A 17805-nucleotide genomic window follows, 5' to 3' on the forward strand; every position below is an offset into this window, starting at 1 on the left:
ATTCATAAAAAAAACCATGTAAGGAAACATTGTAACAATCCATAATGTTTTAAAGAAAAAAACTATAGAACTAAATTCTCAACTAGTTTAATATTAAAAAAAAAAAAACAACAAAGATAATTTAAAAAAATATATAAAAACAAAAAAAAATAAAAAAAGAAGAAGAAGAAAAGATAACCTTGAAAAAAAAAAGAAAATAACATGCAAGACCCAAAATAAAAGAGGAAAAAACAGAAAGAAAAAAAATACAAGGAAAAAAGAAGAAGAAAAAGAAGAAGATAATTTTAAGAAAAAAAAAACATGTAAAAAAAACAAAACAAGCTAAAAATATAAAAAAACTACAGTACTTCCAACACACTGGCCAGCCAACGCACGAGCACCAGCTTTGCCTCCAAGTATACCAGCCCCCTCGGCTCTCTCCCTTTGAACAACAGATAAAAAAAAAACACAAGCGAACAAGCACAGACAAAGAAGCAAAAAAACAAAGGATCAAAACCAGTAGAGAGAGAGAGAGAAGACAAACCAGAACAAAAAAAAAAAAGCAACAGAATAAAAAGAATTGAGAAAAAAAATAAAGGCAGAATAAGAGGCATTGTTCTGAGTGCACCATATCCATTTGCTTCATCTTCAGCACAAGTAAACTTCTTCTTTTTTCCGATCATAACAATTGACACTGTACACATAAGTAAACAGTCTTTTTATAAAAGTGAACAGTTTATTATGTATGGAGGCAAAGAAAGTTCAACCACAGGTTCAAACATGTAAAAAACTAGTATTTTACTGCTTCTCAGAAATTATAATCCTGCCACGTATAAATATTGGGATTCATGTTTTGTGATTTTTTAACAATTTGTAACCAAATAATTATTTAGTGTGTTTTTAAAAAAACACAAATGTTAACGCGTAGCCAAACAGACTTATGCTTACTTGATGCCCATTTGGGCCACCGGCGAAGTTAATGACTTTCAATTTCCAACACCTGATTTGACTTTTACCGCCATTTCTTAAAGCGTGGAATGGAATCATAGGGCGTTGAATTCTCATGCCAGAATTCCAAGACTCATACGACCACCGTACCAATCAAATATTTTTCATGGAAATTCTCTTCCTATCTCCAATTTTACATTTAACATTTTTGTCAAATAATGTTATTAAATTTAATCCGTACCGAGCAAGTTGGTTGAATCAAATACTTGATGGTGGGCCACTCAATAGGCTCAGCTTGATGACTGATATTAATGTGCAAAGAATTTGGTGAAATTTTGATATTGTTTGAATTTGAGGTGGTAGGTGTTTTTTAAAATAATTTTTGTTTAAAAATATATTAAAATAATAATTTTTTAATTTTTAAAATTTATTTTTAACATAACACATTAATCTAAAAAACAATACTTGGAAAGATTTTTAAGCATTGGCCTTGTTTTCAAAGAAATTGAAAATGTTTTTTTTTCCTATAATTAGAAGCTAAAATAACTTAAATATAGAGGGTTCTTTCTTATAATTTCTGACCCATTTTCTGCAGTGTGTTTCATTCATCGTCCTGTGAAAAGCCATTCATCCAACGAAGAAGTAGAGGATTCTGAAGGAATTTGACCTCCGCATGGCTTGACCCTACGAGCTAGTATGACTTGAACCCACCTCATGTGCCCATCTACACAACGAATTTACTTCAAAAAGGAGAAAAAAAATCAACTAAACAATTCAGGTATTTCCATAGCTATACCGATCACGTCCAAGGATATATAATCATGTATATAATATATATAGATTATTGAACTACCAGGAAAAATTTCACAAGTCCTGTCAGCTCAAATTCATGATCAAAGCTTACTAAAACTCTTGGCATTATGGAAAGAGAGACTGACTATTCTGATATCTCATAAACTAGCAGGAAAGCCAAAAACGAGTAACCATTTGACATAAAGAAAACAAAGTTCAATAGAAAATAAATCAAAACAAAACAAGATTATGGTCACATGATGATAATCCTTGAATAACAGCAGCTACTGTTGATGAAGTTTATAGAAACTCTCTGTTAGTTATCTATGGAAGGCTTTGGCATATTATTCTTCATCTTCATGTTCTGTCTCCAATTTGGTATTTCCATTGACACCAGAAGCAAGTTCAGCCTCAATTGACTTTGAAGGCAACCTCTCATAGGCTCTGGACCCCAAAGGAAGTAGCCTTCGCCGCCCAATAGTGAGAGTTTGGCTTAGCTTCTCATAATTCCACTTCTGCTGAATATAGACTGCAACTGCAAGAAAAATCGCAGTGGCAGGTATGGCAACATCCCCAAACTTGGAGTAGAAATCCATATTCGGGTTCACAAACTCGTATTCCTCAGCAAAGTAAGGATTGCGAACAGGCGACTCTATGTAATCATAGAAATGAGGGAGAAGTCTGACAACTGTGATCCCAATAAAGTAAAGTTTCCTCAGTGGCTTGCTATTGATTTGCCAAATAATATTACCTATTACTTGTGGAAGCAAGAAGAAATCCTGAGCAAGACCCACATACTCCTCTAGTTTGGTTTCCCATTCCCGGATCGTGTGGGAACGGCCTGATGAATCAAGGTATTCCACCATTTGAACAGGTATCTGGCTGTTTTTTGCAGAATGAATGATGAGCACAATTACATACCCAATCACATGTATGGTCGAGGTAGTAAGAAATACCCATTTCTCACTTGGGACGCGATGTGGTTCACGGGGGCTTCTTGAAAGTAATCTGATACGAGATTTCCACACCTTCTGACAAAGCCTTAGAGTTACAAGAAATGCAACCATAACAAGAAGTTTCACCACGTAATCAATCACATTGAGCCACTGATTCTTCTCAAGATAATAAGATGAACTTTCATAAGATTCCGATGACTTCCTCTTAAAGAGAGCTTCTGCACCAGTGATTAGCGGAAGGCTATATCCAAGAGCTTGGACACCAAGCATAACCAGAGACATGAACGGAACAAAATCCACTTCATGATTGATGTAGAATAGTTGGCTTGAAATACAAGCAATTGCAAATGAAAGAGTCAAAATCCGGAGGATCCCCTCAACCCCCCCGCGAGATAGAATGTCTTCCCTCTGCCTCCTATACATAATAGGACGAGTTTGGAGCTTAACCGTGCTAAAATAGAGGGGATCATCTTCACCCCGTTGGCTTGAAATGGAAATCCTAGCTGTTGGGTTGACCAGCCACCGAGCTGTAGTAGGTGGATAAGACACCATTGCTTCAATTAAACAATCCAAACCCGCCTCAAGATCATTGCTATCAAATAAGATATTCCATGAGGCCCGGACATCCCTGCAACCAGCTAGATACATCTTCCCAACAAGAGGATCATACAGGCCTTCCAGAAAAAGCACAGAAAAATTGCTATAAGCTTCTCCATCAAGTGTAATCTGAGCTGATACATTCATAAGAAGTTGTTTTTGGGTATACTGAGATTCACTATCGAAAAGAGTTTCCTCATCTCCAAACGAAACATTCCAGAATCGCCCAAACATGGGGCCAAGAGAGAGAATTTCAATCTGAAAATGAGTTGGTATTTTTGGCTGTGAACGAGGGAGTGGATCAGGAAAGGCAGACCTATGGAGGGTAAGATCCTCTGCAAGAAGAGAAAGACCAGTTCTTAATGTCTCTGTGTCCTCTACTTTCGGGAAATGCAGCAATGATTTTTTTACAACAGTCTGAAAACTGAAGGGCTCATTTTTTTCCAGGATAACACCAGCTTGTTCTATTTTTGAGTAACTGTAATATGGATGGGAATTCCTAAAATAATTCCACAACTCTGTCGGCTGCACTAGTTTTTCGAATGATAAAGGGAAGTATGAGTCATTAATTCTACTGGTGCTGGAGAAACTCCCAAAAATTATGCTCCGTTGCTTTATGGAAAATGACAAAGGAATGTACAAACAGATTCGTGAATCACAGGTACTTCCATCTGAGTCAACTAATCCAAGGCAACCGACCATGCAAAGCTGCCCGGTCGAAGATTTCCAGATTCCCTCGGCCACAACAGTCATGTTGCTCAGCCCGGATCTCATTGCCACAGCATACTGATTCTCTAGTGGAGGAATGGCTTGAAAGACAGCAGCAACTCTTGCAGAACTTGCATTTCCTGGAGCAGCTTTTTGCTCACATATAACATTCTGCATAGCAAGCTTGACGCCTTTAAAGCTCCCATCTGTGGCCTTGATCTCCTTGTCTGAAACAAATGGACCCAATTTACTGCAATAAGCATCTGTACCACTGCATCTCCAATTTGGCACAATGGTGAAAGGCCCAGCTCCTTCTCCAGTAATCATACCCAGAATTTCACAAAATCCAGTTCCTTTATAGATATCAATGCCACCATTCACAAAGCTATCATTATATGGGTATGGAGCACACGATTTGGAAAACAAGCTTTCAGAGCCAAACTCGTATTTCACTGACTGCCCCAGTTGAGACAAAATGCGAACTTCATCAAAGTACTTAAGATTTGACTTGGAGTTTAAACTCTTCATCTCCCCCTGGATCACTCTACTTGTCAATGTAAAACTCATTGGATAACGAAGAACAAGCAGAATCTGATCATCTTGCAGAAGAGGTGGCTGGTTAAAATTAGCTTTTGCCCATTCCCATGGATTGCTCGAGTCGGACTCTCTGGAAGGCAACATGGTGCTCCCCAACAAACACATCACTCTTTCACCCCCATTGTTCTTAGACTCTGTATATATCCCTTGAAATGAAATGGAAAGCTGTGTGTGACCAGACCATATCTGAAAGTGAGGGCTACCATCATATGGTTTGTCCCTGAATGAATCTAGGGTAGTGCCCATAACCAAGAACCCATTCACACTAACTGATTTTTTCGATCGATGGGAACGATCAACATCCATGATCCAGAAAGAAGCTAAGTTCAGTGGGGTCTTGAAATCAGAAAAATTACTTTTTTGAATGCCTGGATCAATATATGGCAGTAGTGGGGATTGACCCACCTCCTGCCTCCAATCCCCGTTAACGAAATAAAGATCTTCAATATTATACACTCTATTAACTTCATGTTTCAAATCAGAAGCAGAAGCTAGAAAAGGAGCACAATGTTTCTTCACTTCATCAATTCTATCATAATTATAGTTCACAGTAGATTCACTAATTGCAGACTCAAACACAACAGTTGAAGCTGTGGTGTATGAATTTGTGAAACCAAATATCAGCGGCAACCAACAGAAACTCCAAACAAGAACAACAACATATGCAGTATTCTTCATGATCACAACTCTTCTGGTAAACCCAACTACACAATTGGGTCCAAAGCACAGAACTTGAATATCCCTGATGCTCAAAACACAAAAATAGTGGGAGTAAATAAAAATAGCAGTTTTGGCACACCAACCCACAAAGCTTCAATTTTATATACTAAATAGCTCAGCAGAAAAAAAGAAGGTTTGGAGATACAACGAAACATCAAAAGCAACAAGGGGAATGCAGGTATACGATTTCAAGTTATTTTTGGTGAAAAAAAGAAAAAAAAAACTGTCTGGATCACTGAATCTGATTGTTGAAGGAAATTACTTACCTGAATGCAAGGATTAAGATTTGGTTCGCGGCCTTTTCTTGCAAAGGTAAGTATAAATGTCTACTTAAGCTGAATCCCAGTTGTTGGTGAAAGAAACAGGATCTTGATTTCTCGAGGTCGAGGGAAAGAGAGAAGTGAAGTTGAAGTCAAGTTAAAGCAGCACCATGGGTCGTGGTGGTTTTTGGTGGAAAGTCAACCGATGGTTAATATCTTTTGTCTTAACAATTTGTTGAGATATATAATTAATATTTCCACCCTTCCAATACCTTGTATCGCTTTTTAATTATTTTTTAAATATATTAAAATAATAATTTTTTATTTTTTAAAATTTATTTTTATATCAATTCATCAAAACAATTAATAACATAAAAATTAATTTAAAATTTTAAAAAATATAATTATAGCTAAATAAAACTTGAAAATAATACAAAAAAATTAAGTTTATATTAGGGAAAATATAATAATGGAATAATATAAATATAAATATAATAAATGGAGATAAAGTGCGAGATATTAAGAAAAAAAATGGAGATATAATTAAAGGGAAAAAAAAAAAAAAGAGAGAGTTAAAACTGTGACCTACCTTGAAAGGATCCAGCTAACACATGAAAATAACACCTTAGGACCCAACATGGTGACGACATTGGACTCGGACCATAGCTAAATTACAATTATCCAAGAACGTACCCATTCAATTAAATATCAATTGTGTTGGTTTTTTTTTTTTTTTTTGCATTAATTACTGTTTAGGAAGTAGAGTTTGTTTAGGAAATGGAGTTATTATCGTTAATTTGACCTTTGTCACTGTTTCCTTCTCTGGCTGGTTGCTGTGGAGGCAATGGCAGTTATCAACAATTTCATAAAAAAAGAAAAGTTTCTCTAGGTTTTTTTATGTATACTTTAGTTTTCTCAAATATAAAGAACTGATAATTAATATAAAGTTTAGTCAATAATTTTGATGTTATATTTAAGTTTAAATTTTAATAATGATGTAATAGACACAACATTCTTAATTATAAAAACACATCCAGGTTCGTGGCCTAGCGATCCTGGCAGGAATTCCATGCCTCTACACCCTATATTCGAACCTTAGTGTGCATGCTTGTCACTCTCGCAGTGTCTTACTTATCTACTGGGCTTGCAGGGTGTTTAGTAAATCTGGGGATTAGTCATGGTGTGTATAAACTGACCCGAACACTTCAGGTTATAAAAAAAAAAAATGTGAAAATATTATGTTTAATTGCATAAAGTTAATGGCGTTAATTATAACTAATCATGAAAATATAATGATTCAACCCACAAGATAATTATTATATTTAAATGATTAATTAGGATGCGATGGAAATATCTAGTTGTATACAAGTCTAAAAAAATATTTTAGAAATAAAATGATAATCCCATTAATATAAAGTAATTTAAATTGCTTGAGTGTTATAATCCAAGATGTTGATTTATTTTTTTGGATTAACTTACATGGATAAATATTTATATTTTGCTTCATTACATGTTTTATTTAATAAGTTTGGTTGTTTATTTGTAATTGTTCAAACTTTATCTATTTTAAATTTTGATTCCTCTAGTATTGCTTCCTTAAATGGTGACAACTACATTGATTGCAAGAAGAAACTTCTCCTTCCATTAGGGGATTTAGCATTTCGAGTGGATAAGCCTTTGAAGCCCATGAATCAAGCATTCAAGATTACAAAATATTAGAAAATATCATATAACCTTTGGAAGCCATCTAATCGCTTGAGTTTAATGTTTATTAAATCTCGTATTAAAAAGTGTTTGTGAATCCATAATTGATTATATTAAAGTGAAAATACCTCAAATAGCGATCAGTTTAAAACTTTTAACAAGGTATTATTAGTAACTATTTTAATAATAAAAATATATTTTATAAAATTTAATGGCATGAAAAGAAAAATATTTTTCTAAAATAATTCTAAGAATTTTCTAATTAATTTCTCATATTTAAATATCAATTTACTTATAAGTTTATTATTTATACCAGAATATTGATCATTAATTCTTATGAATTAAAATTTTAAGAGATTATTGAAATATTGGCTATATTTTTATGAATTCAATAAACTAGTTATTAAATTTAAAATGCATACAAATATATATTTTTATAAAAAAAATACTAAAACACAACACAACACAACAAACACACACACACACATACTTATGAAGCAAAAACATGATTTTTGTGTTTACGAGAAACTTGCCTGTATGAAATTTAAATAAAAATTAGGAGTAGAAAAAATAATTTGTCCCTAAACTTCTGAGAGATTGTGGCAAAATAAGGCTTAGATTAGTCTATTTTATCCTTACCTTATTAGTTTTTGGGTAAATTATATCATTTCATCTATTAAAATGTCAAGAGTGATGATAAAAATTTACCGAAGGATGATGAGGATTATGAGAAACGAAAATCTTAGGATTTTGTAATTGATGAGATGAGCCAAACAGGCTTGATATTCGGTGTTGCTATTAAACTGTGATTTTGTTATTATTTTATTTTTTATTTTTTAAAAATTAATTTTTTAAATATTTTTAAATTATTTTAATGTATTAATATTAAAAATAAATTTTTAAAAATAAAAACATTATTTTAATATATTTTAACTTCTACCTCAATCCTAAAAGGCATTGCACAAAGTAAAAAAATGGAGGTAGATGGCATATTTGTGCTGGCCAATTATTTATGCTAATTTGACCTCTTCATCTATACAATAGGACAACTAGCAAAACCCCACTTCGAGTTTGCAACGTCATCCTCTTTTGGAAAACAAGAATCTAAAGTTTTTAATTCCCAAGATTATGTATTTGAATACGGATTGAATCTCTGATTGACGACCAAGAAATTGAGTTTCAAGCCAAATAATAATGGTTTAAAAAACTAATTAGCAAGAAGAAATGACAATTAAAAAGGTTATTCAAGTAATTAGTGTTAAATAATATTTATGTATTCTTATTTATTAAGGGTAGAATAGTACTTTCAGTTTGACCTATATATACTTTATTTGTATTTAGGTTAAGACTAAGCATTCATAATATACAGATTATTCAGAATTCTAACCTCTTTTCTCTATTTGATCTTAATTAATTTCATATGATATCAGAGCTGGTTTTATGAAACGAGGCTTAATCCCAAACACAAGTTCGCGGATCCAACTTTGCGGTGAGTTGGCTGGGGGTTTGTAGGGGGCAGAGCCCAAAAAAAATTTTGGAGTGAGATTTTGTCTTCCGTTTATGCAAAATTTGATATTTCGTCAGTTTCTGGAATTATTTTGGTATTTCATCTACCCTTCAGCTTTTGCAAATTGGTATTTGCATTCAGTTTCTGCAAGTTGGTTTTGTGTTTTGGAGTAATCGTATAATTTTGAGAAGATATTTATTTAGTTTTTGCAATCTCTGTTCAATTTCTGCAATTTGGTATTTTGTTTTCCGCTGCTTTTGCATTGTGGTTCTCTGTGATTGTTAATTATGGCTGCTGAAAGAGATGATTCACTTCAGTCTGTGAGTGTGAGGTTGGATGGGAAGAACTATTCGTATTGGAGCTATGTAATGCGAAATTTTCTTAAGGGTAAGAAGATGTGGGGGTATGTTAGTGGAACTTATATAATACCTAAGAATATTGAGGAGGGGGATGCTGTTTTAATAGATACATGGGAAGCAAATAATGCAAAGATCATTACTTGGATCAACAATTCTGTTGAGCATTCGATACGTACGCAGTTGGCGAAGTATGAGACAGCAAAAGAGGTTTGGGATCATCTGCAACGGTTATTCACGCAATCAAATTTTGCAAAACAATATCAATTAGAGAATGACATACGAGCTCTTCATCAGAAGAATATGAGTATTCAAGAGTTTTATTCTACTATGACAGATCTTTAGGATCAATTGGCTCTTACAGAATCAGCAGAATTAAAGGCATATGGTACCTATATTGAGCGTAGAAAGCAGCAATGATGGGTACAGTTTTTAACAGCACTTCGCAGTGACTTCGAATGACTTAGAGGTTTAATTCTGCATCGTACTCCACTGCCTTCCGTTGACTCTATTGTCAGTGAGTTATTGACTGAAGAAATATATCTTTAGTCTTATTCTGAAAAGGGAATTCTTTCTGCTTCAAATCTTTTTGTACTAGCAGTACCTTCTAAGTCATTCTCTAATCATCAGAACAAGCCTTACACAAGGGTTGGCTTTGATGAGTGCAGTTTCTGTAAGCAGAAAGGTCATTGGAAGGCTTAGTGTCCTAAGTTGAGACAACAGAATCAAGCTTGGAAGTCTGGCAGTCAGTCATAATCTAATGCTCATCGACCACCTCAGGGTTATAAACCACCACACCACAATACTGCAGCAGTAGCTTCCCCAGGCTCTATTACCGATCCTAATACTTTGGCTGAGCAATTTCAGAAGTTTCTCTCCTTGCAGCCACAAGCAATGTCTGCTTCTTCCATAGGTTAGTTGCCTCATAGTTCCTCAGGTATGTCACACTCTAAATGGGTGTTGGACTCTGGTGCTTCCCATCATATGTCTCCAGATTCCTCATCTTTTACCTCAGTGTCCCTTTTGCCCTCCATTCCTGTTATGACTGCTGATGGCACTCCTATGCCCTTAGCAGGTATTGGTTCTATTGTCACACCTCACTTGTCTCTCCCTAATGTTTATCTTATTCCAAAACTCAAATTGAATCTTGCGTCTGTTGGTCAAATATATGATTCTGGTGATTATTTAATCATGTTTTCTGGTTCTTTTTGTTGTGTACAGGATCTGCAGTCTCAGAAGCTGATTGGGACAGGCCGTAGGGAGAATGGACTATATATTTTGGATGAGTTAAAAGTGTCAGTTGCTACTGCTGCCGCTGCTGCTACTACTGCTGATTTGTCTTCCTTTCGTTTGAGTCTTTCATCTTCTAGTTTTTATTTATGGAATTCCCGTCTAGGTCATGTCTCGTTTGAGATTTTTGGCATCCACAGGAGCTTTAGGAAATTTGAAAACTTGTGACATTTCTAATTGTAGTGGATGTAAACTGGCAAAATTTTCTGCTTTACCTTTTAATCGAAGTATTTCTGTTTCATCTTCACCATTTGATTTGATTCATTCTGATGTATGGGGACCTTCCCCTGTTTCCACAAAAGGAGGGTCTCGATATTATATCTCTTTTATTGATGATCATACTTGTTATTATTAGGTTTATTTCATGAAACATCGTTCTGAATTCTTTGAGATATATGCAGCTTTTCGAGCTCTTATCAAAACTCAACATTCTGCTGTGATCAAATGCTTTAGGTGTGATTTGGGTGGGGAATACACCTCTAATAAATTTTGTCAAATGATTGCCTTAGATGGAACTATCCACCAAACTTCATGTACAGATACTCCTAAACAAAATGGTGTAGCTGAAAGAAAACATAGGCACATTGTCGAAACTGCTCGTTCTCTCTTGTTGTCTGCTTTTGTTCCTAGTGAGTTTTGGGGAGAAGCTGTTCTTACTGCTATAAGTTTGATTAATACAATTCTATCTTTTCATAGTTCAGGTCTGTCTCCTTTTGAAAAGTTATATGGGTATGTCCCTGATTATTCCTCATTTAGAGTCTTTGGTTATACTTGTTTCGTTCTTCGTCCTCATGTAGAACGCAGTAAGCTATCCTCTCGATCCGTTATTTGTGTCTTTCTGGGTTATGGTGAAGGTAAAAAGGGGTATCGTTGTTTTGATCCAATAACTCAGAAACTTTATGTGTCTCATCATGTTGTCTTCCTTGAGCATATACCTTTCTTTTCTATTCCATCCACTACTTATAGCCTAACAAAATCTGATCTTATTCATATAGATCCTTTTTTCTGAGGATTCTGGTAATGATACCTCCCTATGTTCGATCAATTTGTACTCATAACTCTACAGGTACTGGTACTTTACTCTCTGGCACACCTAAAGCTCCATTCCCATCTATAGCCCCTCAAGCTTCATCTGAGATAGTGGATCCACCTCCACGTCATTCCATCCGTATTCGTAAGTCCACAAAACTACAAGATTTTGCTTATTCTTGTTATTCTTCATCATTTACTTCTTTTTTAGCTTATATTTATTGTCTCTTTGAGCCCTCTTTCTATAAAGATGCAATTCTTGATTCGCTTTGGCAACAAGCTATGGATGAGGAACTTTCTGTTTTGCATAAGATAGATACTTGGGATCTGGTTCCTCTACCTCCTGGTAAGAGTGTCGTTGGGTGTATAAGATCAAGACTAATTCTGATGGGTCTATTGAGCGATACAAAGCTAGGCTGGTTGCAAAAGAATACTCTCAACATCATGGTATGGACTATGATGAGACATTTGCCCCGGTTGCAAAAATGACTACTATTCGTACTCTTATTGTCGTAGCTTCGATTCGTCAGTGACATATTTCTCAGCTTGATGTTAAAAATGCATTCTTAAATGGAGATCTTCAAGAAGAAGTTTATATGGCACCCCCTCCTGGTATTTCACATGACTCTGGATATGTTTGTAAGCTTAATAAAGCATTATATGGTCTCAAACAAGCACCTCGTGCTTGGTTTGAGAAATTCTCTATTGTGATCTCGTCTCTTGGCTTTGTTTCTAGCAGTCATGATTCTACTCTTTTTATTAAGTGCACTGATGCAGATCGTATCATTCTGTCTTTATATGTTGATGACATGATTATTACTGGTGATGATATTGATGGTATTTCAGTTTTGAAGACAGAGTTGGCTAGATAATTTGAAATGAAAGATTTGGGTTATCTTCGATATTTCCTGGGTATTGAGGTAGCATACTCACCCAGAGGTTACCTTCTTTCTCAGTCGAAATATGTTGCAGACATTCTTGAGCGGGCTAGACTTACTGATAACAAGACTATAGATACTCCTATTGAGGTTAACGCAAGGTACTCTTCTTCTGATGGTTCACCTTTGATAGATCCTACTTTATACTGCACTATTGTTGGGAGTTTGGTATATCTCATCATTACTCGTCCAGATATTGCATATGTTGTTCATGTTGTTAGTCAGTTTGTTGCTTCTCCTACTACTGTTCACTGGCAGCTGTTCTTTGTATTTTGCGATATCTTCGGGGTACAGTTTTTCAGAGTCTTTTACTTTCATCCACCTCTTCCTTGGAGTTGCGTGCATACTCTGATGCTGATCATAGTAGTGATCCCACAGATCGCAAGTCTGTTACCGGATTCTGTATCTTTTTAAGTGATTCTCTTATTTCTTGGAAGAGCAAGAAATAATCTATTGTTTCTCAATTATCCACCAAAGCAGAATATCGTGTCATGGCATCTACTACCAAAGAGATTGTTTGGTTACGTTGGTTACTTACTGATATAGGAATTTCCTTTTCTCATCCTACTCCTATGTATTGTGACAACCAGAGTTCTATTCAGATTGTTCATAATTCGGTTTTTCATGAGCGCACTAAGCACATTGAGATCGATTGTCATCTTACTCGTCATCATCTCAAACATGGCACAATTGCTTTGCCTTTTGTTCCTTCTTCCTTGCAGATTGCAGATTTCTTTACCAAGGCGTATTCCATCTCTCGTTTTTGTTTTCTGGTTGGCAAACTCTCGATGCTTGTAGCTGTCGCATCGTGAGTTTGAGGGGAGATGTTAAATAATATTTATGTAGTCTTATTTATTAAGAGTAGAATAGTACTTTCAGTTTGACCTATATATACTTTATTTGTATTTAGATTAAGATTAAACATTCATAATATACAGATTATTCAGAATTCTAGCCTCCTTTCTCTATTTGATCTCAATTAATTTCACAATTAGCACATTCATAATTGAAACACTAGATTTAAATTTAATTATACCAAGATCATGAAATTAATAATGCAAAGCTTGCATTATTAAGAGCTCAACTTAGTTTAAATTTTGTTTTTTTCCATTCCAAAATATTATTAAAATCAATATTATAAGATGAAAATATCTTTTTTTTTCATTATATGATGAGATTTTTTTTTTCTTGGTATTATTTAGATATTTCACTGTAGGTGTGTTTTTTTTAAAAAAATAAATTAAGGTTATGTTTGGTGTTATAATAGTGATTATTTTTTAAAATTATTTTTTATTTATAAATATATTAAAATAATATTTTTTATTTTAAAATTTTTATTTTTGATATGAGTATATCAAAACATAAAAAAATATAAAAAAAATTTATTTAAAAAAAATATATTAATTTCTTTAAAAAAAATACACCGCAAAAACAATAATTACCTACGAGCAGGAAACACCCTATCTAGCCGTTACACCCACCGTCAAATTTGCCAACGTGGCACTTCCATAATTCAAAACCCCACCAAAATCTGATACTCCTTTTGAACAAAGAATTTGACCGTTAGCTTCCTTTCTAATCAACGAAACCACGAAACACTAATTTTTCTGTTTCGAAAGCTAGAAGAAAATTCAAGAAGACAACAATGGCAGCCGATTATGCATTCAAGGAAGAAGATATGGAGATCGATGAGGGATTTGGGTTCCCAAGAGCCTATGCAAAGCTATGTAGAGATCATGGTGTTGTTGGGACTTATACCCATGGTCCTCCTTTCGCTTTCACTCCATATGCAATGCAGCAACATGAGGTAATTTAAAATTAAAAAATGGCCCTTTTGACAAGTCTGTTCGGATTCCTGGAAAATGGTGAAGAAGATGAAAATAAGTTTTTGCATTTTATTTTTTTTCTGTTTTAGCTTGTAGTGAAGGAGAAAAGTCGCTCCATGAGTTAAATTTTACAGGGATTAACTAGAAGTACACAGATAGGGCCTCTGTTATTTGATTTTGTTTTCTTGTTATAGAATTTATAAAGAAAATCTTTATGAATATAGATAATTTAATTCTTTTAGCTTCTTTGTTCTTCTTTTGGTTCACTAAGTTTCTCGTGAGAAACTCTACTAGGATGGTGTGGTTTTAGGATGAAATTGAGATGTTAAAGCTGAAGCCAGAACTCGATATCAAACAAAAGATTAGACAACCAAAATGGATCATGAATTTCTGGATAAAATTGGTTTTAAAGAGTTAATATTGTCGACAATTGGGCTACTGCAACGCATTTTCTGGCTCATGTTATGAAATGATTTACAATGATAGTTTCCTTTTCAAGGAATTTGGGTTTCCATTCCATCTATTTTGATGGAAAGCTGGCTCTGGTCATAATTTTCTCTGCAGATTTTGAGAACAAGGGAATTAGATCAGATGTTTCCAGTTATTGAACCAAAAGCAAAACAAACTGCCAAGCCCAAGATTTTTATCAGTCTCTTGTGGAGGCAGCTTAATCACCTAGGGTAACCACTTATCTCTGCTCTGACCCTTTCGAAAATACCATAATTTCTATGGTAATATATTGAGGTGATATCTGATTTATTTGTTACTGTGTTGGGTTTTAGGAATGCTGGATTTGATCCTGCAGTAATTCGAGTGGATCCATACGGCAATGTTCTCTATTTTCATGCTGATAAAGCCTCTCCTCTTGCTTGGGACATTGATCATTGGTTCCCCTGCCCAAGTACATAATCATCACCAATATCTCTCAATCTCTCTCTGTAAATACATACAACATATCTGTAATGTGTGATTTTGCTCATTTGAATTGTAGGGGGAGGATTGACAGTTCCAAGAAATCTGAGGATACTACAACGGCAAGTGTGCAAGAGGAAGCATAACAAGTTGGAGTTTCTCGTTCCATGGTGGGATCTTCAGCTGGGAATCTCTGTGAACCAGTTCTTATCCATCTTTGCTTCTTCCAGCTCAGATTTCAGGTGGGTCTATATCGATATCTACCTTTTGCAGCATTCAAATTGAACAACGTTATGGAAGTTATATGATGAATTTGGTTCCAAAATTATGGCAGGCACAGGGCATTTTCATTTTTGTTCTCAGGAGGAGAAAGTGAGGAACTAAATGCTTCCCAGACAGTAGAGTCACATTCTTTTCCACAAGATTTCATTGAATCGAGAGAGAAACTGGGCCTTGCTCCAGCTGCTGTTGTTGTATCTCGAAGAGAATCATATGATTCTTCACTGGCTTTGAAATCATTGGATTACAACAGGCAGATAAGGCCCCATTCTCCTGCAATAGGTTCGTAGAGGAATATTAATTGTAACTGTTTCTTTTTCTTCCTTTTTTTTCCCTGTTATTCCTCTTTTACAATCTTTCCGTCATTTTTCCTTTCCTTTATTCGTAATTATAAATTGAATTTCATGAGTTAAATGTATTGTGCTCTTTGGTCGCTTTAGCTTCAAGAAAAATGAAGCCAGGTGTTCTGAAAGAAAATGAGAACCCAGACTTTGTCACAAATCCATATCAAGCAATTGTCATGGCTAGAGATTCTCTTAAGCAAAAAGAAGCAGCTCACAAGATGCAGGCTGAAATACTGAGTTTGGACGACGAAGTTAATGAGATAAAGAGAAATGATGATGAGGAAAAGCTTACTATTCAGGACTTGGAATTGACACTGATAAAGCGTAGGAGAAGGGCAGAAAAGTGCAGGCGGCTAGCAGAGGCACAATCTTCATATAGAACTATGCTAGAGAGGATGATTCGTGATGCTATGCACCAGTAAGATTTTTTACTCAAAACAAAAGTTTGTTTTCTCTATTTTTGTCATATAGTAATTGAAAGGTTGCATTATTATTGCAGGAGTGTTGTTTATAAGGAACAAGTGAGACTGAACCAGGCTGCAACACATGCACTCATGGCAAGGCTTGAAGCACAGAAGGCAATCTGTGATGCTTCCGAGAAAGAACTCCACAAGAAATACAAACAAAGAGACGAGCTTGAGAAACAAATTAGGCCTGAATGGGAACAGGGAAGGAAGAGATCAAGAATGGATGATACCTTACCTGAAGATGCAGACAGTAAAACTGTACTTTACTTACCAGGAATAAGGACAAGGACACCTTCACACAAGGAGCTCAGAGAGTTTCTAGAGGAGCAGAAAGCAACTGAAGCTGGCTTGCCTGCAAACGAAGATGCAAAACAAGACGAAATTGAAGAGGAACTCAAACAACCTGAAATGACTATCATGAGAGAAGAGCACGATAAATCAATCATTGCATTGGCAAATGAAATTCCAATTGAGTATAAGCTTCAGGCACTGAAAATAGGAGAAGGAAAGAGAGAGAAAATTCAATTCCCATTTATCCAAGACCAAGAAATAGAGGAGGATGAAGAGAGCAGAAAGCAACGCGGAAAGGGAAATGTAGAGAGGTGGCTGCAATTTCTGTTAGAGAATTCTGGAGAAGAGATTGAACGACAAAACTCAAACGGCTGTAAAACAAACACATCTGATGATATTATTACAAAGCTGAACCAAAAGTTCCCACAGGAGGAGGCCAGGAGTTCAACACGTGTTCAAGGAAACAATAAAGGAAAAGGGTTAGAAGAGATTATTGAGATAGAACCACTGAAAGAAGAAGAAAATGGCAGTGTTGGTGGTGAAGCAATTGCAAGCAGCAACAGTTTTGAAGGGAAGGAAAGAATACAGAGCCAAAAAGAAAGAGTGCTTGCAAGGTCTGAGAGTGCCAGGACATTGCGGCGTATCCCATCCTCTACATCTTTGATCTTGGGTATGAGAAAGGGAGTGGAATGCATCAGAAAAAAGCCCATGGTAACTGGTGATGATGACGAGATGGTGATCGGGCTGCAGGGAACAGCTTCATCATCAAGTCATCCATCAAGAGTATCAAGAAAGCAGTGAAAATTTGAAAGTGGAACTCCCCCTTGTTCAATGCATTTGTATTGTACCGTAAAATATTTTTTCTTCTTTTCTACTACTTCAAAATTATAGAGTGCAGCAATGGCTGCATCAGCTGAATAACTCTCTGAAAATATGTAAAATATATCGTAAAGCGTCTTTGATTTGTGTATGGGATTGGCTGTGAGAGGTGATAACAGCTTGTTGTTTGCAAATAAATGTGATTCAGCTTTCTTCATTTTTCCTTTAACAATATAGTCTCTCATTAATTGCCTTGACTCAAGGCAAAGAAATAAAGATCCTCATTTGCAAATAATTCTGTGAAAATAAGGTTCGCTTGCACGCATATTGCTGGGTGTAGACTAAATGAAAAAGGATCACGATAAGAAATCCCAGCTTATGGGAAGACTTAGAGGCAGCTTCCTCGATCCTCAACAAAAAAAAGCAAAGATTTACTGAAAAAACATGCAGACTCAGTACCCACATAGTGTGATGCTTTTAAGTGAA

At 35.3% G+C, this 17805-nt stretch overlaps 1 protein-coding gene and 1 pseudogene across 1 annotated transcript; one reads left to right on the top strand and one right to left on the bottom strand.

Annotated features, from left to right (window-relative positions):
• Window positions 1-1817: 1817 nt before the first annotated feature.
• LOC133672276 (uncharacterized) lies at window positions 1818-5762 on the bottom strand. Its single transcript, XM_062092654.1, has 2 exons — window positions 5564-5762; window positions 1818-5319 (listed from the first exon to the last, which is right to left on the bottom strand). The coding sequence occupies exon 2, from the start codon at window positions 5253-5255 to the stop codon at window positions 2064-2066; it is 3192 nt and encodes a 1063-aa protein (XP_061948638.1). The 5' UTR covers window positions 5256-5319; window positions 5564-5762; the 3' UTR covers window positions 1818-2063.
• An 8157-nt stretch (window positions 5763-13919) lies between these two features.
• Window positions 13920-17536, top strand: LOC133697912 (uncharacterized; annotated as a pseudogene).
• Window positions 17537-17805: the final 269 nt, after the last annotated feature.

Source organism: Populus nigra, chromosome 1 (assembly GCF_951802175.1).
Source record: "Populus nigra chromosome 1, ddPopNigr1.1, whole genome shotgun sequence".
NCBI lineage: Eukaryota > Viridiplantae > Streptophyta > Magnoliopsida > Malpighiales > Salicaceae > Populus > Populus nigra.

Excerpts from the sequence above, each read along its gene's own strand:
- LOC133672276 (XM_062092654.1), bottom strand. The coding sequence starts at position 5,255 with ATGAAGAATACTGCATATGTTGTTGTTCTTGTTTGGAGTTTCTGTTGG.